General features: G+C 32.4%; 1 protein-coding gene across 1 annotated transcript in view; it reads left to right on the top strand.

The window, feature by feature from the left end:
• Positions 1 to 23,182, top strand: part of Dhc1 (dynein axonemal heavy chain 1) — a 283,979-nt gene that overhangs the window by 243,660 nt on the left and 17,137 nt on the right. Inside the window, exons 49-54 of the mRNA XM_072529291.1 lie at positions 1,457 to 1,783; positions 1,853 to 1,995; positions 3,951 to 4,199; positions 5,740 to 5,908; positions 18,074 to 18,226; positions 21,436 to 21,843. Of these exons, the coding sequence (XP_072385392.1) occupies positions 1,457 to 1,783; positions 1,853 to 1,995; positions 3,951 to 4,199; positions 5,740 to 5,908; positions 18,074 to 18,226; positions 21,436 to 21,843 (1,449 nt within the window). The remainder of the gene's footprint in view (positions 1 to 1,456; positions 1,784 to 1,852; positions 1,996 to 3,950; positions 4,200 to 5,739; positions 5,909 to 18,073; positions 18,227 to 21,435; positions 21,844 to 23,182) is intronic.

Genomic DNA, 23,182 nt, shown 5'->3' with positions numbered 1-23,182 from the left:
ACTACCATGTATACTACTCTGTACGTGCATATTATTGGATTTCTCATTGTCCTCTAGTTTGCTTATTGTTGTCTTACTTTTCTAACGGATCCGTGTTCTGGAATATTTTCTGTTTGTTAATTTAATTTAATTTTCCTATTGCTGTCCACTGGTTCATATATGCTATCCCATACCTTGTTCTAACTTCCTCGTTTATTATCATATTTCTCACACTTTTGTTTGTTACTTTTCGTATGATTTCCATTGCTGCTATTTTTAATAATCTTCATGTTTTAAGAAAATATTACTTGTCACTTAATCTTTTCTCAGAAACTGTTACTATCTTTCTTATGCTCGTTTTGTATATTTTTTTTTTCTTTTCTGGTGATGGAAATTTCTAATAACCGTACTAGGTTAACCCATTCCTATGGATGGCTACCGTGTGTTGGTTTCAGGGTAGGGGAGTAAATCCAAACCCATTTCCCCCTAGAAGGAGGTCCTGCAAATCGATGCCTTCCTATTAACCTACCTACCGAGTAAAACCACCCTCTCCTTTCTGTGCGCAGTTGACTGTCAGACGTACCGTACTCCGTAAGTGGTATGGCCGCTGTAAGGCTGACAACACTTTCGGAGCACTCCCTTTGTTTTGTATTGTATTATTCTAGTTTTTAATTATATTCTGAGGTAATTGTTTCTTAATACAGTATAATAAACATTACACTGCTTTGTCCTTCTTATTTACTAGCTGTTCTTTTTTCACTTTTCCTTTGTAACAGAAATTAACATGAGTAGTTTCGAACTGAAGAGGAACAATAAACGCACATATAGCATCACGTCAGATATAAGCAGTAAGATAGAGTCTTGGCTAGCGTGAGAATTCCGAGAGGAACTGTCGAAACATAAAAGGGTCATATTGGTATGGGTTCCAGATTACTGGGAAGTATATGACAATGAACGAGCTGATAAACTTGCCAGGACAGCATCAGGCAAAATAGCCTTGGATGAACATGTGCTAATAAATTTGAAGTAGTACGGAAAATAAGCAGAGAATTAGCTTAGAGTAGTAACATGCTTTCTTATTGGACATGTACCAGTCAAAAAACACCTGTCTCTAATGGGACTGTTTCATGGGACTTAAGCTGAAGACTTTGTAGCAAAGAACCGAAATATTCAACCATATACTTGTTTGGTTTAAATGGTAGTAAATATATAAATGATATATTTATTAAAAAATACGAAACAATTATCTAGTCTTTTAAAGACTTTGTCTGCTCATCCTCATCAAATTATTATTATGTTATCTTCAGCTACAATGTTCCTATTTTTCACAGTTTAATCACACATTTTATATGAATTTTACATTATGAATTTATTTTTAAGAAATAGGATATTATAATTAAATATTATAGTAAATTTTTTATATGTTTTAAAAAATCTTGTTAATTGAACTATACATTAAAGGTAATTCATTTCTTAGGTTTGGAAGATCAGCTACTTGGTCGAGTAATCCTCATGGAAAAATCTGATCTAGAAGCTGAGCGAGTCGCACTTTTCGAATCAGTGATGCAAAATCAACGACGTATGAAAGAACTAGAAACAAACTTGTTGAGCAGGCTTAATTCAACCCAAGGATCTTTGGTTGATGATGAAGAGTTGATCAACGTATTACAAGTAACGAAAACTACCGCCGAAGAAGTTACACAGAAATTGACCGTTTCAGTGACTACGGAGAAGAAAATCAACATCGCTAGGGAAGAATTTAGAGCAGTCGCAGCCAGAGGATCCATTTTATATTTTCTTATTGGTATGCATTACTCCATTAAAAAATTCTAGTTTGTCTTATTCGTTTTAATATGAGTATTTTTTTTTTCAGTGGAAATGAGCAATGTAAATGTAATGTATCAAAATTCTTTAAAACAATTTTTGATACTGTTTGACAATTCTATTACAAAGTCTGAAAAAAGTAATATTACTTCAGACAGGATTAATATTATTTTAAAATATTTGACTCACGAGGTAAGCCATTTAAACTAATAATCGTTTAAAGCTTTTAACTGTCATGTTTTAATGATTGAGAAACTTATTGACTGATAAATCTATGGTTTTATTCGTCTAATCATGTTTGGCTTTGATTCTTAAGACAAATTAAAATAAAATCTATCAATATTTAAAATTTACATTATTAATATTTTAAAAACAATATAACTACATTTGGTTGCATTGGAATGACAAAGACTCTTAGGGGCATACCAACACAGCAGTTATGGCAGTTCTACTGGACCTCCCTTCTCTCTACAGCATTGTGAAAGGAAGGCGAGAATGGGATATTATAGACTGCAAAAACTAAACATGGAAATCAGGCATACCACTTGGATGATAATTTTGGACCATATGGTACTCAGATACCTACAGGTACCTCTTCATTTATTTATTTACCTTATGGCTACATCGTATATATAAAATAAGAAAAACATTGTATGTTGGCCACATACTTCGAAACGATAAATACTCTCATCTGCACGTCATCATGCAAGGAAGAGTAGAGGGAAGAAAAGGCTTGGGAAGAAAGAAGAAATCTTGGCTAAGGAATATCAGAGATTGGACTAACTTCAGTGTTGAACAAATATTTCACATCACAAAAAATAGGGAAGCATTTAAAGAAGTGATCGCAAACCTTCGTTAGAACACGGCACAATAAGAAGAAGAAGAAGATGGCTACATCACATCAGTTGACTTTTGTGTATACACCAAAAGGAAACTAACTATATTACAAACAGTAAATAACAATAATTAATTTTTACAAATAAACATTTATGTATTTAACAAAAATATTTAATTGACTCTTTGGCCGCAACTAAGAAATCGGAAGGATCGCCACTGTAAGATCTGACCTTGAATTCCTCCACCAGATGTTTAACCGTCTGTCTTGCAGCAATAGCAATTTGGACACATTTGTGACAGCGGTCATTCTTCTCCCATTCTTTTTGACAACGGACGGTTATCCTAAAGTTCCTTTCAATTAGAATTTTTGCAGAATCTAGAGGACTGTTTCCTGAGCGAAGTCTACTTATATTTCTGGCGGTGTTACCATCGTGGAAGCAGAGCACAGGATTGGCGCTAATTGTTCTATACTCTCTGACAAGGGTATGTTCTCGGCGGACGTGTAAGGGGCTATGTCACCCAGGGCTGTTATGACCCAGCTTGCTTGTGCCTGATATAATTCGCAAAGCGTAATTTAGTTGGGCGTCAACACGTTTGGTATGCTGGCTGTTGAGTTACATCGAAATACACGAATTCCAGTGCTGTCAATCTAAGTATGGTTGCTGAGGAACCCCATGTGATACCGCATAACTTTTGCAGAATATTATTTCGTGTTTTAAATTTTGCAGTCGTCGCAGTCGTCTGCATATCCGAACTTCTTTGGTGCGGTTTCAGGCATGTCTACTTCATAAAGGTTAAAGGGTAAGGGGACCAGCCCCATCTTTGCAGAAGGCCATTGTTTAGTTTCATTTGGGTACTAACTAGTCTTATTGCCCTTGTTGTCTTGCATCATCATATGCTATGCAACATCTGTTGCATAGCATAACATTAATGACATCACTGATCTTTCTGCATAGTATCGCTCGAATTAGTTTACATATTACTATTACTAGAACTTGGTCTATGCAGCTCCGGTTTGGTCGAACTTCTGCTTGTTGCACATGTGTATTAATTGGAATATTGTTTGGATAATTATATCATATAGTATTCCTTTCCAAAAACTTTATAGTCCACACTTAAAAGTGCAATTAACAGGTAATTTTTTGGTATGTCGTTAGCTTTCCCTGGTTTTAAAATGGTTACGATTTTTGCTCTTTTTAGTGAATGGGAAACATTTCCCTGATGAATATTTGGCAATAATATTGATATTTCTTACTTACATCATAATCATAATACTAAATTTGTCTTTATCCAGCTATTTTATTTTTAAGGTTTGGATTTTTACTCAACGAAGTTTATACGAACGACACAAAGCTCTGTTTACACTCATGATGGCAATGAAAATAGATTTGCACGAAGGTACGATAAAGCATGAGGAATTTATGGCTTTTATTAAGGGTGGAGCTTCTCTTGATCTAAATGCAGTTACTCCTAAGCCTTTTAAATGGGTTCTGGATATAACATGGCTCAATCTTGTTGAAATAAACAAGTTGCCGACTTTTTCGGAAATATTGGTGAAGGTAATGTAAAATGCTAAGAGTATTATAATAAATATGTTTCAATCTCAGTAAAGTGGATTTTCTCAGTAATTAAATGGTAATAGTAATTATAAAACTAAAAACTACTTCTTTACAGTTTTACTTAGTCAAAATATTTTTTACGAAATCAGATATTTAATAGTTTAACTGACCAATTTTATTTTAAAAACAGTTTTTGATCTGGGAATCGAAATTTCAAATAAAATATTTATTTTATAGCTTTTATTTTATTTTCAACTATATTATTAATATTATTCTTTTATTTTTTACCTTTTTTTCAAAAATATTTCCGTATACATGGATAGAGTGAGTTTTGTGGATTGCCGCAATTATCTCGGAAATGGCTTGCAAGATTTATACATATAAATTTTGGTTTGTGGGAATTTTCTATTATGGTCAATCTTATGATTGGTTACATTGATGTCAGATTTCTTGTTATTCTGGAAATAAAATAAAAGTTTTTATTTCAAGTATATTACTTTCTATATTATTTACCATACCTATAAACATTAGTTCTTGTAATTTTTACTTACCTAAAAGACAAATATAAAGATGAAGGAGATGTTACGAAAAAAGCAGCCTGCTGTCGTGTAAAATGGATGTGCTGGAACTGCTATATATCTTAATTGAGATTTATGTGTGTTATGTTTATGTAATAATGAATTTAGTTGATGATAATGAAATGCATTTACATATTCGATTGATCTGATAAAGTTTAGACAGGAAATAATTTAATCGAAGAATCTACAATGAAAAATAAAATATTTTAATTAAGAAATATGAATCCTTTAGACTATTTTCTATGATTTACCTATACAAACCATTTATAAATAGAATTAGCGTAGAAACTAGAAGAATTGTGTAGTCAAGCACATTGCAAAATGTATTGCGAAGATCACATGACTTATTATGTTGACTAAATGGACAAGATTTTGAGCATTTGCAGTAAACGCCTTTATTTTTTGTTTTCTAAAGTTTCCTATCTGGTTAACACGTAACTATAAACTTCCATTTAACATGAAAAAAATATCTAAAGATACATCTTTAGTTGTTGCAGCTTTTCTGTGCCATGATTTAGATAAACCTTTTATCGCACCAGTTCTGCTTTTTTTTGCTAATGATTAAACTTTTGTACTAATATATAAAAGTAAAGCTTGTTGTTTGATTTACGTTGGATCATAAATTTTAAAGATTATTAAAATTAAACGAATTTACTCGATCATAAACTTTTTAATGTATTATTTTTTTAACTTAATATGAATTTAGGTATAGCTCCGAAATTATGGCATTTAGGTATAGAAAATAATACATGACAAATATTTAGTATACTTATTTTAAAAATGTTGAAAAGAAAAAATATACGGGGTAATATTAGAAATAACAGAGTTCATTATATTTCGAGAAAAATGGAAAATCTGACAACAACGTAAATACTACCAAGAAGTATGTAAATCATTTAGCTGTAAGCTTCATATTTCAAGCACTCTGTGTATTTGCTTTTTATTGCTATTATGCTTTTTAGATTGAAACAAATGAAAAAGAATGGCGCATGTGGTATGAAAAAGAAAAACCGGAAGAAGAAGATATTCCTTGTGGATATCAAAAAAGTCTTGACGTTTTCAGAAAGCTACTACTGATAAGATCGTGGAGTCCAGATAGAACTTTATCTCAAGCCAGGAAGTATATTATGGGTATAAAAATTATGAATATTTTATTAGGATAAAATAGTCAAAGGAATTTTAAGGAAACAATTTGAATTTATTCTTTTTATTTATTTTTTAAACATTTTTTAATATTCTTTTAGATTATTACGTCTTACTTGATATTTCCTGTTCTCTACTTCTTTTCGATTTTGTTCGATTTACATTTTTTTGAACCTTCAATCGTTAATTTTACATCAACTATTGGGTCAAATTTAATTTATCACAGCTCAAATTTAGCTCAAAATCAAGAAAAGATACCTTTTTTGCATCTTAAAAGTGTCATAATAGTTATTTATTGTACAAGACAATAAAATTGTACTTTATTTTCGAGAGCGGTTTTTAGCGTCGAGACGTCAGTCGAGACGCTAATTATGCTCGAGAAGATAATGCGATTTTATCGTCGTGTGCAATACAACATTTTTTTCTATAGCAAGACTTCAAGTTCAGGTGAAAAATAGAATTTCAAAGAAAATTGTAATTTTTAGCACAAAAATCGCAATTGTGTTGCTCCGTTGCTAGGGATATGAATTACTTTGTCAACAAATGTCAAACAAATGTTACGTTTTGGTTTTTGTTGGAGAGTATTGTTGAGTTTTGTGTACAAAGTGAATAAATACAAAATGGACGGAAAAGAATTGACACAAGAAAAGGAAAACCTGCCATCGGATGTAGCAAATGCAGCCTTGGAAGCAGAAAGTTTATTGTTGCTACAAAAATCTAGGATGATGTATGAGAAAGAATACCAGCCTTTTAAAAAGTGGAAAAGCATTAAGAATATCAATGGCGTGAGTAAAAAAATACTTCTGGCGTATTTTTCTGAAAAGTCGAAGAAAGCGATGCCATCGTCATTATGGTCGTATTATTCGATGCTGAAGCTAACGTTGTTGGTGAATGAAAATTGTGACATTTCTAAATTCAGCAAGTTAACCTTACTAAAAAACCTAAGTGGAGGATACAAATCAATCCAGTACCTCGAATCAAGTGTTTAAGCAAACGAGTACAAGTTATGATGCTCCAAAAATAGATATTTCTAATAATGTTAATTATAAAATTTCATTTGTTTTTAATCCTTAATGTGTTTGAATTTGTAAATTTTATTGAATAAAAAAAAGTTAAAACATTTTATCTACTCTTTCTGTTAAAGTGTTACTTTATCTACCCTTGCGGTTAAAGTGATACTTTATCTACTCAAAACAGTTGTTATAGCAACACTTTAACATTAGCTATGGAAAAAAAATTTAACCAACAAATTGGAGTTGCACGCATTTGTAGATTACGCCAAGAATTGTCCTTTATAACGATGTACTGGTTTAAAAAAATCACTAATTATTGCTTAAAATCACTTTGTCCCTATAGCTTGGACTATTATCCGTTTTACATAGGGTACCATTGGAGTAGGTATTGAGAACTACCAAAGCACGTGACGTCACAATAATAATGGGTGACCTGAACGCCAAAATTGGAAAGGGTAGAAACAAGCAATGTAGTGGGAAATTTTGGATTAGGTAATAGAAATCAAAGAAGAGATAGGTTGATACAATTCTGCCAAGATAATAATATGACTGTTATAAACACGTTCTTTGAATTACCTAATAGACGTTTGTACATGAGGAAATCACCAAGAGATAATAAACATCAGATAATGAAAAATCAAATAGATTACATAATGATCAAAGAAAGATATCGGAATAGTATTACTGCAGTCACAACACAACTTGGAGCAGATATAGCATCTACTACTAATCTTTTAGCAGCAAATATGAAAATTAAAATGAAAAGAATAGAGAAGAGAGCAAAAGAAGAAAGAACTGATATAAATGCACCAAGAGATCCAGAAATTAAAGAAAATATCAAAGAAAAAATAAATGAACGTCTAAACACCGTACAGATTGAAGGAAAATGCAATGAATAAAACATCAACAAACACTGGGAAAAAATAAAGGATGACTTAATAGAACCTTCAAAAAAGTATCTACGCAAAACCAACGAAAAGAAAAAAGATTGGATGACGGACGAAATACTAAATTTTATGAACAAAAAAAAATATATGAGGACAAAAATAAATCATTGTACCAGCAAACACAAAACGACATATGGCGACAAATTCAAATAGCAAAAGAAAATTGGTTAGCAGAAAAATGTCATGAAATTCTACAAAATAAACAAGACAGATTTAATTTACACAGGAAAATAAAAGAATTAACTAGAAGGCCAGAATACAAACAAAATATACTAGTTAATGAAAAGGAAGACAGACACAGTGATGGATACAGAAAACAAATTGATGGTATGGGCAAACTATATAGAACAGCTGTTTAATGACAAATGAGACAAAATAGATAATGAATATTTAGTTGAGTAGACTTGGCCAGAAATAATACCTGTACCAGACCAGGTACCAGGAACCAGAGAAGCATTATCTGCAGTAAATGTGCTAATACAGAGATGTTTAGATGTTAACTAGGACATCTATGTCTGCATTCTAGATTAGAACAAGGCATTCGATACAGTGACATAATCCGTTAATAAAACTACTGAGAACAAAGAACATCGACACACGGGATATAAGAACAATAAATAATCTATACTATAAACAAGAAGCTGTTATGAGAATAAATAATTTAAAAACTAATAAAATAAAAATCAAAAGAGGTGTTAGACATGGCTGTGTCTTGTCGACATCACTGTTTAATGCGTACTTAGAGGAAATATTTAAAAAATCATTAGAAGATGAAGTAGCAGGCATAAAAACAAATGGCCTACTCCTACATGAAATTAGATATGCTGATTTTACAATACTAATAGCAGACAATATCACAGATCTACAAAGAATTTTAGAAAAGGTTGTTGCAGCAAGTGAAGAATTTGGTCTGTCACTAAACATAAAGAAAACAAAATTCATGGTTAAACAAAAAAAAATTAGATACATCAATCTACACGTAAATAATAAGACTATAGAACGAGTTCAGAATTATGACCATTTAGAGGCAAACACTAATGAAACAAGCGATTATACCAAAGAAATTAGAGTTAGCATAGAAAAGACTAGAAGTTCATTCAATAATATGAAACAAATGTTATGTTGTAGAGACCTCAGCCTAAATCTTAGAAAACGAGTACAAAGTGTTATGTATTTTCTGTTCTTTTTGTATGGTGTAGAGACATGGACTCTAAATAAACAATGTCTCAATAAATTGGAAGAATTTGAATAGAGAACAGCAGGGAGATACTGGATTCCATCAAAATAAGAAAACTACAAAATTTGGGTCATATAACACGTGGTGCCAGATATGAATTCCTAAAACTAACTATGCAGAGAAAGATTCAAGGAAAGCGCAGCATAGGTAGAAAAAGAATGTCCTGGCTGAGAAATCTCAGAATGGTTTGAATGCAGCTTAACTGAACTCTTTCGGGCTGTAGTGTCAAAGTTGGAATAGCAGTGATGATTGCCAACCTTCGTCGCGGAGATGACACGTAAAGAAGAAAAAGATAATCTACCACACGGTGAGGTAATATAGAGGAGAATATTGTATAGGTACGTTACATTTAGGAGGGAAACTCCACTGTGACTAGAGCAATAAAATGTATCTCTTTTTTGCCTATGATGCAAAGACATCAACTGCGACGTATTGTTTTGTCGACTACAGGAATGGATTTATTAAAGTAAAACATGATAAGCTCTTAAATATCAAAAAGAAGCGAACTTCGATAATAAAGAACTAAACTCTCTATATTATCTACTTTAACCAAACTGCCAACAATAAAGTAGATGACTGGTTGACAAATATTCTGAATAATATTTCCCACAAGCTCTGAAATAACAGTAGAAAACCATAATATTTAACGGAGTGCATCTAAATATTCAAATTACATTAGATATGCTGACAATGCAGTAGCTTTTACAGATAGTTGAGCAGTTTACAGAGAGAGAGAGAGTATTTAAAAAAAATAATGCCACGCATATTAAATATTAGTAAAGAATATGGACTGGATCTTACTACAATAAAAAAAAAACAAAATAGATTGTAGTCAGCACCAAATACTAAATTTTGGTTAACCAACGACTTATTGTCAAGGTCGATAGCTACACATATTTGGTACCAACATGACTACCAACTATTTAGAGCAACAATAAGACCACTTCATCAAAATTAAAGTATTCATGGAGAAGGCCGAATCAGCATTCATAAATATGAAGTCTATCTTTAGAAGTTATTATTTACCACTCACAACCAAAGTCTGTATCAACAGATGTCACGTTTTTTCTACATTATTGTTAAGTAAAGGCTTGGATGGATTCCAAGCTCTGTATCGTCAAGATATGGTGTTACAGACTTAGTATAATCATGGGTGGACAGAGACTGACTAATGATAAAATTGTACGTAGAATGGAAAAGAGATGCAGGCTTATTCATACATAGCCCATATATTCATAGAATATTTGCCGGTTTTATGAGAAATGACTGAAGATTTCGCTTGTTGCAACTTGTTTTTCAGGATAAAGTGTATGGAAAAAAAGAATCAGGGAGATGAAGAATTTCTTTGCTTCAAAACCTAATGAAATGGAATCCACAAGTAAAATCAATTTTATGTAGTCGGCTGCATACCATAATTCACAGAAATTTTATTAAAAAATCCTTTATAGTCCAGTTAGTTGTCAGAGATATGACCTCTAAAAATCAGAAGAACAAGCTGAATTTTGTCGAGAATGACAATTTTGGGACCTCAAAAGAGATGCAAAAGTTTACCACTCCTACCCCCAGCTTATCCTCAAAACCACTCCTTATAAGGAGTTTTGAAAAGTAGCAGAATTTAAACTTTTACAGTACACACAATCGTAAATCATAAGAATTACCTTTATAAAGGCAGTTTTGGGTAGAATTTATAGCTGAAATTTTGTTGTTTTGAAAAACATAAATGTGCCACCAAAAAGAAAATGTTTTAGATCATTTGCAATCTAAAAGTTTAAATTCAGCATTTAGTAGGTATTTTTATCGTCAAGTTGATACAAATTTTGTTTAAAATTATTTTCGTGAGCGTAACTGACATTCAAAATCGCCGGTAACTTTAAAGTTTGTTTCTGAGAAAACGGTTCATTCTACAAAAAAAGTTCTAATTGTCTAATTATCTTAGCTTCATTTTTTTATTTATAATCTTATAAGTTTACCTTTATTATTTATCAGAAATATGTACGATATGTTTATTTCTGATAAATTTCGTTTTTTCCCTTTCCCGGGAAGGGAGGGGGGAGTTTAGATATCTTTTTTGGAGTCCCAAAATTGACATTATCAGCAAAATTCAGATGTCCATATGATTTTTAGAGGTTCAGTGGCATTTTCTCTCTGACGACTGGAGTTGTAACGATAAGACTACCAAAGAGAATTGAAGTACTATTATAAAAATAATACCTCAATCAACCATGGGAGCTAATCGTCTATGCTCCGTTTAGCTCAGTATCTCAAGTATGAGTTCGTCTTGTCTTAAACTAGGAATTAAACCTGAACCCTTAGCTGATAGCAAATAACACAATTTTTAACTAATCATATTTATTAAAAAAAAAAAAAATAAAAAACAATCAACCCTGCCAATGTTTAACAATGAATTAGTGGGGATGATACTTATGGCATCGATGACATCAATGGACTGTTTGTGTGGCCTCCCAATTAGACGTTAGGTCCTCCGGAGAACTGCAGTTATACCATGTGAGTGTAGCCTTTCAATTAAGTGGTTAGGTCCTCCAATGGTCAATAAATTTTCATAATACGGCCCATAAACCGTGAATATAGTTAATTAATTCTTGAATATGGTTAATAGAATCGTCAATAAACTTAAATATAAGGAACAGCTTGTATTAGTGACACATCAAAAAGGGTTTAATTTCCTTGCCGTTTTACAAAATTACAATTAAACGAATACCGGATGGCAAGAGTAAAATGAAATATAATTATTATTACTTAGTGCAATTCTGTTCAGATCTCTACATGCATATAATCAAAAAATGTGCTTTCGAAAGAAGTGAGGCTACGAATATTGAAATTGCTGTCAAAATTATAGAATAAAGATTACAATGAAAGTACTCACCTCAAAAGAATGTTGCAGACCATAAAAGCTTATTACAATTCTTACCTTGTGTTATAAATTTTAAAAACAGCCAGAAAATTATATTCTCACTACGTTAGAAAAGTTTATTGCCAGAATGTAAGTGGGAGACTGAAATAAAATTAGCACAGATGACATAAGATGTTCCTATATGATGGAATTAGCTTTTCTGTCAATATAGAACAGAATATGTAGTCTACCGGACAGAAAGAGGGAGGGTGAATATTTATTCTACGGGACAGAACGAGAGAGAAAAGAAAGACAGAAGGCGCCAACTACTTTTTGAAGAAAAAATAGTAAAAACGAATCTGAAGGCAGGAATTAATAAATTAATAATGAAATTAAAATAAAATAATTATTTAAATATAAATTAATAAAGATGTGACGTTTATAACGTTACAGAGTATTATAAAAAGGTTTAAATAAATATACCTTTTTATAAAGGATTAAAATTTTCAAAGTAAGTATATCGAACATTTAAAATGGTAAAAGAAGAAGCAGCGTGTTTTATTTATGGTAAATTTTTTCCCAAATTATAAATAAAAAAATACACTAAGGACCGTTTACCTTTAAAAACATATGTATTTTTTATTCGAATGATATTGTTTGTTTGGTAAATTATTGTATACATTGTTTTGGTTTATCGTGTACTTTGTTTTGGTATAGGTTAGTTAGGTTTGTACAACATATTTGCATATTAAACAACGTTATCATAGATTCAAATATTTGTTTATGTGCATTTTTTTACAAATGATGATAACCTTGTTTATTTTTTAAATTGAGGATCCCTCTATGTATGGAATTACTGTAATAAAGTATCTACTAGCGTTTTTTAATGGTAATTTTTAATAGTAATGTGTATTGCACCATGAAATAATATTTATCATAAAGTATATTAGAGATCATTTAGATATTAGGATTTTTTAACATTTTGGAACTCTTTTCTGGGAAGAAAAGTGAGTATATTAAATAATAAATAAACAAATTTCCTAATTATATGGGTGTGATAAATAAAGTAAAAAATTCTACAAAACTAATTAAATCGGTAAACAAAATTTAAATTTAGTTGTTGAAATTAACCGAAACAGCCGGACCCAAGCCCAGATAAATTGTGTAGGATGATTGGCAAGGTTAGCAACCTACCAATCATAAAATCAAATACTGTTCAAAGAAACAATTGAAAGCCTCGGAACCGGATTTATAATGTCAAGACGACCACGGCAGGAAATAAGGGTTGCCCAGAAAATTCAGATAAGAGTTACCACATAAAAAATTTGATCATTCAACATAAGAGATCAAGAAAAAACTATAGGAAACAAAAGGAAAGGAAAATGACAATCAAAATTAGGCGAATATATACTAATCTACACTGGAGTAACAAAAGAAACAGGGGCAAATAAGATGTATCAGCAAGGATTGTAACAATAAAGATAAAAATTAAGAAGAAAGACCTGAACATCGTTGTAATATACAATCGAGAAAACAAAAAGTCTCAAATAATAAGTAAAACATTTTATGACGAATTACAACAAGTAGTACACCAAGTCAGAAATATGATGATAGTACGCTCGAAACGCAGGCAAAAACATAAACCACATTTCTGCCCTGATATACGTTACGGGACTAAGTTTCTGCTTTTCCTGTATACACTTCTGCACAATACACATACGCAGTTTTGACATCAGATAAAAGCCATAATTTAATTCCATATTTCCCACGTGGTTTGAAGGGACAATTACTTCTAAATGGTACAAGTTGTTCGTCGACAGTGTGGCTTTCATATGGAACAAACAAACATTTTGGGAAGTTCTGCTACATATAAATCAAAAAAACTTCTAATTGGAGCTAACTTGTCGTGCCTCCGTCGAATCGGTCTATACTCTTTATTATCAAATCGCAAATCACAAAAAGCGGCTGATGTTACAAAATCGTTTCAGAGACATAGTAGCTCTAAAAATGGGCCTACCATCAGAATTGCTCCAAAGTTCCTGCAGAGATTCTTCGGCACCTTTATGAACACCGGCCAGAAGAAGTAAACCTTAAATAAAAATGCAAAATTTCAAGTTAATTTATTTTATAACTGTAATGAAAGTATTTACCTATAAAAGCTTTTAACTCTTCCAGTGATATTTCTTTTACAGATAACATTTTTTCATTACATATGCGACCACGTTCTCTGTTATTTTCCACTAAGAGTAAATTGAGCATTTCATCATTGAAAAACAATCTCATTGAAGATATAGGTTCACCGGTAATTCGTTGAGTGGCATATCTGGTGGGAACTGGCACAGGATTTATTATATTAATAGATCTAAACAATATACAACGCAATTAGTAAAACCCACAAATTTAGTAAGAAAATATGTGTAGCACTTGAGCCACCACTTACCTTACACGTGACAGAGGTGGTGGATATTTGTTCCAAACTGTCCCATCGCGAGCAGTATATTGTAAATCTTCTTGTTCAGGAACTTCTATTCCTATTCCGAATTTTCACTTTCATCTTTGTTATCATCAACCGTAAATACATGATCTTTTTCAGAAAATTCTTCATCTACTAACTCTTCATCACTAGTGACGGTTTCTTAATTGTTAGATTCATCTTCATTTCTGAGTCTTCTTCAAGGATTTTTCGAAATTCCTTTTCCGTGAGTCCTCTTCTGGAGCTCATTTTTCAGCAAGCGCTTATTATTCTGTTTTTCACAAATGATTGTATGTTCACCACACTCTCAACTCTAAACTTCAAGCGATCAAGTCTGGTACAACACTAAAGATACTCGACAAACGCTTCCGAAAATCATAAAATCTAATCACCCTTCTCAGAAAAATAAACAAAACAAACATCACGTACATTTGGAAACACTTCTGGGTGCAGGTGGACCCATAAGCAACAGATGTATTTCTTTCATTTCAATGAAAACCAAACTGATATTTGAAAACGCACATACGTTAAATTGTATATAAACTTTATCTTAAGGATATCATGAAACATCACGTCTCAAATTTACGATATAATAAATATATAAACATTAAATTTTACTACTGGTCCAGGCGTACCCAGAGATAATACAAAGGTTAAAAGTACTATACAATTATGCATAGTTATTCAGAAGATTTAGACAACCTAAAAAAAGGCAACAATTTTTTAATAAACTATGGTTTTTTCAATCAAAATTAAAAAGGTTGCCATTGGGTAGCTATTAAAAAATAATGCGATTTATACTAAATTCACTCACTACACGAGTATAAAAAATGTAGGAAATACATTTATTAAAACGTAGCAACACAATATGCTCAATGAATAAAAGTGTAGCGTAATAAATGCCACTGTTGGGCTGTGGGGAGAAGTGTGCCTAATGGAAGATGAAAATTGCTCTGATCATTGGCAATACGGCACAAATAAGGGTACTACGGTCTGGGATTCTGTCTAGTAGATATGTGTTGGTCGGGGTCCTACAGAGCTCTACTGCAAGAGATTCGCGAGTTAGGTAAATACACGTAGGAGAAGAAACTTTTGGACACCGCCCTATTTTTGAAGGAATAGGGAAACCTAGTAAATACGAAAATGGATAGAAAATTATATAAGAGCAATAACGGGAAAGATACAAAGTGACGAGAACGGAAAAAATTAAGGCAAAACTAATACGAAAAAGATACAGATGGTTACTAGACGGGAACAAAAAGAGTAGGAAAGAGTAATTATATCCCGCGGTAAACCATAACAATACGACATATATACATAATATATAAAGATAAATTAATACAATCAAAGAACAGGTTGTACCTGAAAGGGTAATATTATAAATAATGTTTTAAGGGGTAACATGAATATACGGTATAAAAGAAATACGTTCGTTTTACAACTTATGTATTTGATAACTTCAAATCAACAGAACGCTGTACAAAATTCGTTACATACTTTACCAAAAATTAGTTCAATTAACAAAGTTAGAAAAGTTATTATTAAAAAAAACCACAATTAATATCCGCCAAATATCATAATCGAAATACTGTATAAAAATAAAAAAAATATGTTACCATATTTAATATTAGAATTTAAGATTTAAGATATTTGTGTACTCTCAAAAATAGCACGAAAAAAATATCTCAGAATTTGATTATGTTAAAGTTTAATTAAAAATGATTTTAGAATTTACCTAAATATGAATAATTATGAAACCTTGGGAACACATAATATAGGAGCAGTGATCACTTCCCTGTTAAATGACAATTCTATACAATTACTTATAAATAAAACAAAAATACATAGATATATAATTATACAGTAAATATTATTAACAATTATTATTTTTGGATTTTTATCACGGTACTTATATTATCAATTGTCCTTCGTCAAAAGAAAGCCTTAATGTATGTTCCGCCAGAAAGAAGGAAAAGGGGAAGACTACCAAATTCCTGGAGAAGAGAAATTACAAAAACAATGCAATCTAGAGGCTTAGAAGAGGGAGATTGGAGAGATAGGAAAAGATGGAGGCTGAAATGCGGGAAACGGCAATCGCCGTAGGACCCCCGTTATATGATGATGATGATGTCCTTCGTTAAAGGCAATTTATTATTATAAGACGATAAATCACTAAACTGGAGTCGGTAGTATCTCTGATCAAGTGATTACCGGACTCAAAAATATTATAAAAAGCTTAGAAATTATTTATTAGTATCTTTATATTTTGTGTATTTATTACTTCTATTTTATTGAAAGTGGAAGTTTTAATTGCTATTTTTCCAACTTTTTGTGGGTCATATTACACGTTGGTATTCCAAGTAACGAAAAAGCCGATCAAGCAGCAAAACAAGTATGTTCTCTAAACGTAACAACAAACATCATCAGATCCAAAAAGAACACTCAAACATAAAATAATGGACCTTTGGAATGATCATTGGAAAAGAAGCAATACCAAGTGAAGCGTTCTACAACCAAACATTATCTACCACCAACTCCCATCAATTAAAAGAAAGGACAAATCTATCATTTGAAGATTGAGAATAGGGCACACACGCCTTACACATGGACACCTAATCAATTCCAGTAATCAGATTTTGTGCCAGTACTGCAACACCACGACTTCCGTAACACATGTACTTCTTGACTGTCAACACTACCTAGCGGCCAGAAGAAAATACAATCCTGGTAAAAACCTAAAAGACATACTTATCTCAAACAGCAGCTACTATGAAAAAGTATTAAACTTTTTAAAAAACACAAAGTTATACAATTTAATTTAAAATAAAATGTATTATAAAAAATGTATTGTAACTAATTTGTACCCAATATAAAGTATTAACATACATTTGTCTACATATTTGTATACTAACCTATAAGACTTTATTCCTGAAGATTTTTTATGGTTAGAAGAATATTGCTTCTGCTACTGCAACTACGTTGAGAACAGGAAACCATTATTATACTCTATCACAATATAATATTACAGTTACCTACTATAAAATATTAAAACTGAAAAATATTCTAAAAACAACGAACGTAAACCATCATACACGATCTGACACAATGATCATAACAATATGGCTTCGGCCATATTGGGTCGTTTTTAATCACGTGACGCCCTCTCCATAGAACTCGATGAAATTTACTTACATTAAAAAAATGCCCGTTGTTTTTGTCGATTGTCCTTTTCTTGGACACTTATCTTTATCAGTCGGGAATTGAGGCACTTCTCTCCTAATGAATACGCTACGCCAAAAATCTCTGGAAATAATATAGTTGATCTTTGACTGGCTTCAGCTGTGAGTTCTCCACTATGTCTCTTCTGGCTGATAACGATTTTCTCCGCTTTCTCTTTATTTTGATGTGTGCTTTTGCTCAACCTGAATTAATATCGTAGTTTGACAGTAATATAATTTATTGTTTTGGATCGAGAAACTCGTACAATAAATAATGATTTATAACAATGTTTTAAGTACATATTATTAAATATTTTTCTTACTGGCCTAAATTGTTTGTTTTCACCCTATACTACACACTTTTAATTTTTTAAATACGAAATTAATTTTAATATAAATAACTTTAATTTTTAGATTCTCTTGGGCCCGAATATGGAGAGCCATGTATACTTGATCTGGAGGTTACCTGGAGTGAATCCGAACCTAGAAGTCCGTTAATATGCATCTTGTCCATAGGGTCAGATCCTTCTCCGCAGATATCAGCATTAGCTAAATCCAAGGATATACGTAAGATAATTCAGTATAACTAAATTTACAGTTAAAACTATAAAATTTATAAAATAATTCGTAAACATTCGACCATTCGATCAAAATATCGACGGAGTAAAGAGTAATCATTTAACTATAAATTTTACAGGACACATAAAAAACTGACTTAGTCGTCATGTGTGAACACGTTTTAACAGATAGGTACATCTGTATAATATTGTTTAGCTGATTTGTGACTTTCAGTAACCTTTTATTAATCTTTGGTTTATTTTTTTTTAAAGTATGTTTATTTACAATCTACATTATTACATAGTATTAAGTAAATATGTTACTGGTTTTGTGCGTAAATAAGAGACTTCCAATGATGTCCCACCTTATTCTATTTTGGTTTAGTTTTGAAATAGGGTCTTAAGGCCAGGCTCTATCTAGTCTCCTTGTAGCTGGACCATTGTTAAATAATTCCCTTACTATAATAGCTCATTTTCATGTTAAATAATACGTTCGTTTTGTGACTCTGTGGCTCAATGGATTTCTTCACTGATGAAAGGATTCCTTAAGTCGTAGTGAAAGGTTTGATTACTCACGTAATATGGTGCATTCACTATCGATCTAAGCACTTTAGACTAAAATCTTTGGATGATATTCAGAGACGTTGGCTTTGCACAGTCCTATATGCGTAGTTCGTAGTACCAGATAGGTTTGAGTATGGCTTTGTATAGAAGAATTCACTATCGATCTAAGCACTTTAGACTGAAACCTTTGGATGATATTCAGTGACGTTGGCTTTGCACAGTCCTATATGCGTAGTTCGTAGTACCAGATAGGTTTGAGTATGGCTTTGTATAGAAGAATTTTGTTTTGGATGTTGAGTTTTAATTTACATCCAAGGAACCAATATATTTGCCAGAATTTTAAGTCAAGCTGTCTTCTTTTGGTCTGGATATGTTTCTTCTAAGTGAGATGTTGATCAAGATGAAGGTCAAGGCAACTAGCGTCTGTTACTATTGATCTTCTTGAATTGTCCATTCGTACAGGTGGGCATGTGTTGTGGCAGTTGGTAAATGTTAGTTGAATTGATTTTGTTTTATTTACTTTTCTTCTTCATTTTATGTGAAAATCACTGAGTATGTCCAGGTTTTGTGTGGCTTGTATGGAATTTTCATTTACAGCTAGTATTGCTACGTCTCGGTCGGTCGTCACCAAAGGAAGCGATTGTAGTATTATTAGTCTCTGGTATATCGCCTGTGTAGAGTGACAAAAGCAGCGGTCCGAGAACACTACCCTGTGGGAGTCTGGAGTTGATAGGACAGAGGTTGGATTATTGGTAATTGAATTTTACAGAGAAATATTTATTTGATATGTAGGATTTAATTAGAAGGAAATAGTTTCTGGATACTGCTATTTTTACTTTGTAAAGTAGAACTCTGTGCCAGACTTTGTCAAACGTTTGTGAGATGTCTAGGAATATAGCGTTGCAGTATTTCTTCTTTTCAAGACTTTTTGATGTTTCATTTATTATTCGATGGACTTGTTGGGTAGTGAAATGATTTTCCCGAAAACCAAACTTAAAAACCTAAAAACTTTTCTTATGATTGGAAGTAGGCTGATGGGTCGATAAGATGTTACTTTGCTGGACTCTTTTCTTGGCTTAAGGAGCATAATGATTTTAGCGAATTGTTATATTTCTGGAAATATGGAAATTTTTAGTACTTGTGCCGAGATTAAATTATAATCTGGGGCCTTTGGTAAATTAAGTTTGTTTATTTCTTTCTTGACTTCTATAGGAATAAAACTTCTAATTGGGAGAGACATTTGATATGCTGCGCTAATTAGTTCTTCCACTTCTTCATCAGGATCTGCTGGCTCTGTTTGAAATACATTTGTAAGATATTCAGCAAAGACGTCCGCTTTTTCTTTGTAAGAACGGGCAAATTCGCCATTTGGTTTACCGATGGAAGCGATAGTTGTGAGTGGTTTCTTGAGCTTCTTAGTCGCCTTTCATAACGTCTTGACATTTGCTGTAAGTTTTGTAATGTAACGTTTAAAAGTTTCGTTGTTTTTGGCTTTGATGGCTACTCCAAGTTGCCTAAGTAGTCTATTGAATGTATGTTGATTTATGTTTTTTCTAAATCTTTACCAGGTTCTCCTTGCACGACGTTTTGCAGCAATGAGTTGGCGAATGTGCAAGAATATTTGTGATATGTGTTGGTTTACTTTTAGTTCGTGGTATAAATTGCCATGCCGCTTTTTGCACAAGTGTGGTAAAGTATTAAGCTCTTGTATCTATGTCATGTGGTGATTTGATATGCAAATTAAGATCCGTTTTCTTCTAGGTAAGATTGAAAATCTGCCCAGTTGGTGTTTTCTGATGTGACTCGAGGAGGGAGTGAGTTGTTTATAGCTGTGGTACTCTTACTCATAATAACCGGTTTTCTGGAGTCACTCGGCCAGTACGTAGGAATTCCATTGGTGTCATAATTTTTGTCGGTCATTGCTTTTAAAAGATTACGACCTTTTGTTGTTGTGAGTCTTGAGATTAGTGTGTGTATGTTTCGCATTCCAGTCTCCCCCTGCTATGAATTTACTGCCAAATAATTGGAAGAAGGCGTTACCTTTATCTGTAAAGATTTCATGACGAGGTGGGCTGTAGATTGCAGATATGTTCAAGTGCCATGGCGTTGCATTCACCTAAACGGTTGCTGCTTCTATTTTTGTTGTTGGATATTTCGGCAATTTATGATGTGATATACAGCTGCGAATGATTACCGCCGAGTCACCATGAGCTGTACCATTGGGGTGAGGTGTACTATATGTGGTATAGAGCGGAAAATTGAACGTACACAGTTAGATTGGCAAAGTCGGTTTCTGGAATGATCAGAATATCGATTTTATTCAGGTTTAAGAAAGTAATTACTTTTTGCTTATGGTTTAGCAGGCCATTAGCGTTTCATGTGGCAATTCTAAGTATGTTTAAGAATTTATTTGTTTCATTGAATTTTAATATTTTTCTCAGTGTTAATTTTCTCAAATTATCTGTAATTTGTTTTATGAACACTCTTCTTTGAAATTACTTGATGTGAAACTATTATTCATCTTTGTATACTCTATTCATCATGTACTCTTTTAAATCATTTTCAAGATTCTTTAACAAATATACTGAAGTGTGATTTATTTTTATTACACACTAATAACCAAATTAAGTTCACATTTAGATTGATCTCTTTTAGCACTGAAAGCAGTTTCAATGGGCCAAGGTCAAGAAATCGTTGCAAGAGATATGATAGAAACATCTATGGCAAACGGAGGCTGGGTCCTTTTACAAAACATCCATCTTTCTCTTCCTTTCGCCACAGAAGTGATGACAATGATCGCTGATACAGAATCCATTCACGATAGCTTCAGAATTTGGTTAACCACAGAAGTACATGAACAGTTTCCCATTGGTCTATTGCAGATGGCCATTAAGTTTACCAATGAACCACCACAAGGAATAAGGGCAAGTATGAAAAGGACGTACCAGAATATTACTCAGGATTTCTTGGATTACTCTGCCCAAAGCCAATGGCCGCCTTTATTGTATGCTGTCGCGTTTTTGCACACTGTTGTTCAAGAAAGAAGAAAGTTTGGACCTCTGGGTAATGTAGCGATTTTGAAGATTACGATTTTTATATCTCAGTTTCAGTTTTTGTTTGTAATATGCTATAATTTTAAAAAGTGGCTGCCATATTTTAGCATAGTCATTATCAGTCAAAAACGATCAAATATACCATCTTTAGGACATGGCAATGTTGACTTTTCTTAACAAAACGAATAATTTCAACAATAGATAAGCTCATCTGTTACATTTAACAATATATCAATTTGTTATAAATACCCGAAGAAAAATGAGCAATATAAAAATACACTACAGAGCATAAAATTAGGGTCACCTGGTAATTTGAATTTATTTTAGAAATTAATATCCTTTTTTGAGTATTTTTGGTTGTAAAGTAGTTTACTTACTGATTTCTTAAAGAAAACAACGTTTTTGTCCCATAAAGTTTATTGAAAGTAATAAAAATGAACAATTTTTTTGATAAACTAATTACTGAAAAGGAACAATTTTAATTTGATGTGCTTTTTGTTGAAACAAAAGAAATTTTAAAAACGTTAAGTAGCGAGTATTCCCTCCTCTGGCAGTTATAACGGCTTGCAAACGAGGAGGCAGGCTTTGGATCAGATTTTGAACACTCTGCGGAAGATTGTTCCATTCCTTCACCAATATGTCGCAAAGCTCTTTTACATTTCTGGGGTCGGCACCTTACTGGGTCTCTTCATCTCATTTAAAACATGTTCTATGGGTTTGACTCCCACCGTGAACACCGGAGTGATTCTCACAGATTGGCTCAAATCCATCTTTGTGGCAATACCTAAAAAACACAATGCGAGAAAATGCTCAGAATATCGATTAATTAGCCTAATGAGCCACACTCTTAAAATTTTCCTAAGAATATTTCACAACAGAATTAGATGCAAATGCGAAGAAGATCTTGAAGATACCCAATTTGGTTTTAGAAATGCTATGGGAACCAGGGAGGCACTTTTTGCGCTTAACATCCTAATACAAAAATTCCGTAACCAAAGAAAAGATGTATTTGCATGTTTCGTGGACTTCGAAAAGGCATTCGATAAAGTACAGGATGTTAAATTAATGCAAATACTGAAAAATATCGGAATAGATGACAAGGATATTTGTGTCATTAAAAATTTGTACTGGAATCAAACTGCTATCGCAAAAATTGGAGATAACTACACCGATAAAATCTCCATACAACGAGGAGTCAGACAAGGTTGCATTTTGTCGCCAACATTGTTCAATGTTTACTCGGACCAGTTGTTTAAAAAGGCACTTGAGGGACAACCATATAGAATAAAAATCAACGGGGAACTACTTAATGTGATTAGATATGCAGACGGTACAGTAATTCTGTCTCA

Source organism: Diabrotica undecimpunctata, chromosome 4 (genome assembly GCF_040954645.1).
Source record: "Diabrotica undecimpunctata isolate CICGRU chromosome 4, icDiaUnde3, whole genome shotgun sequence".
NCBI lineage: Eukaryota > Metazoa > Arthropoda > Insecta > Coleoptera > Chrysomelidae > Diabrotica > Diabrotica undecimpunctata.
Note: the sequence above shows the minus strand (reverse complement) of the source record. Positions and strands in the feature narration are given on the sequence as shown.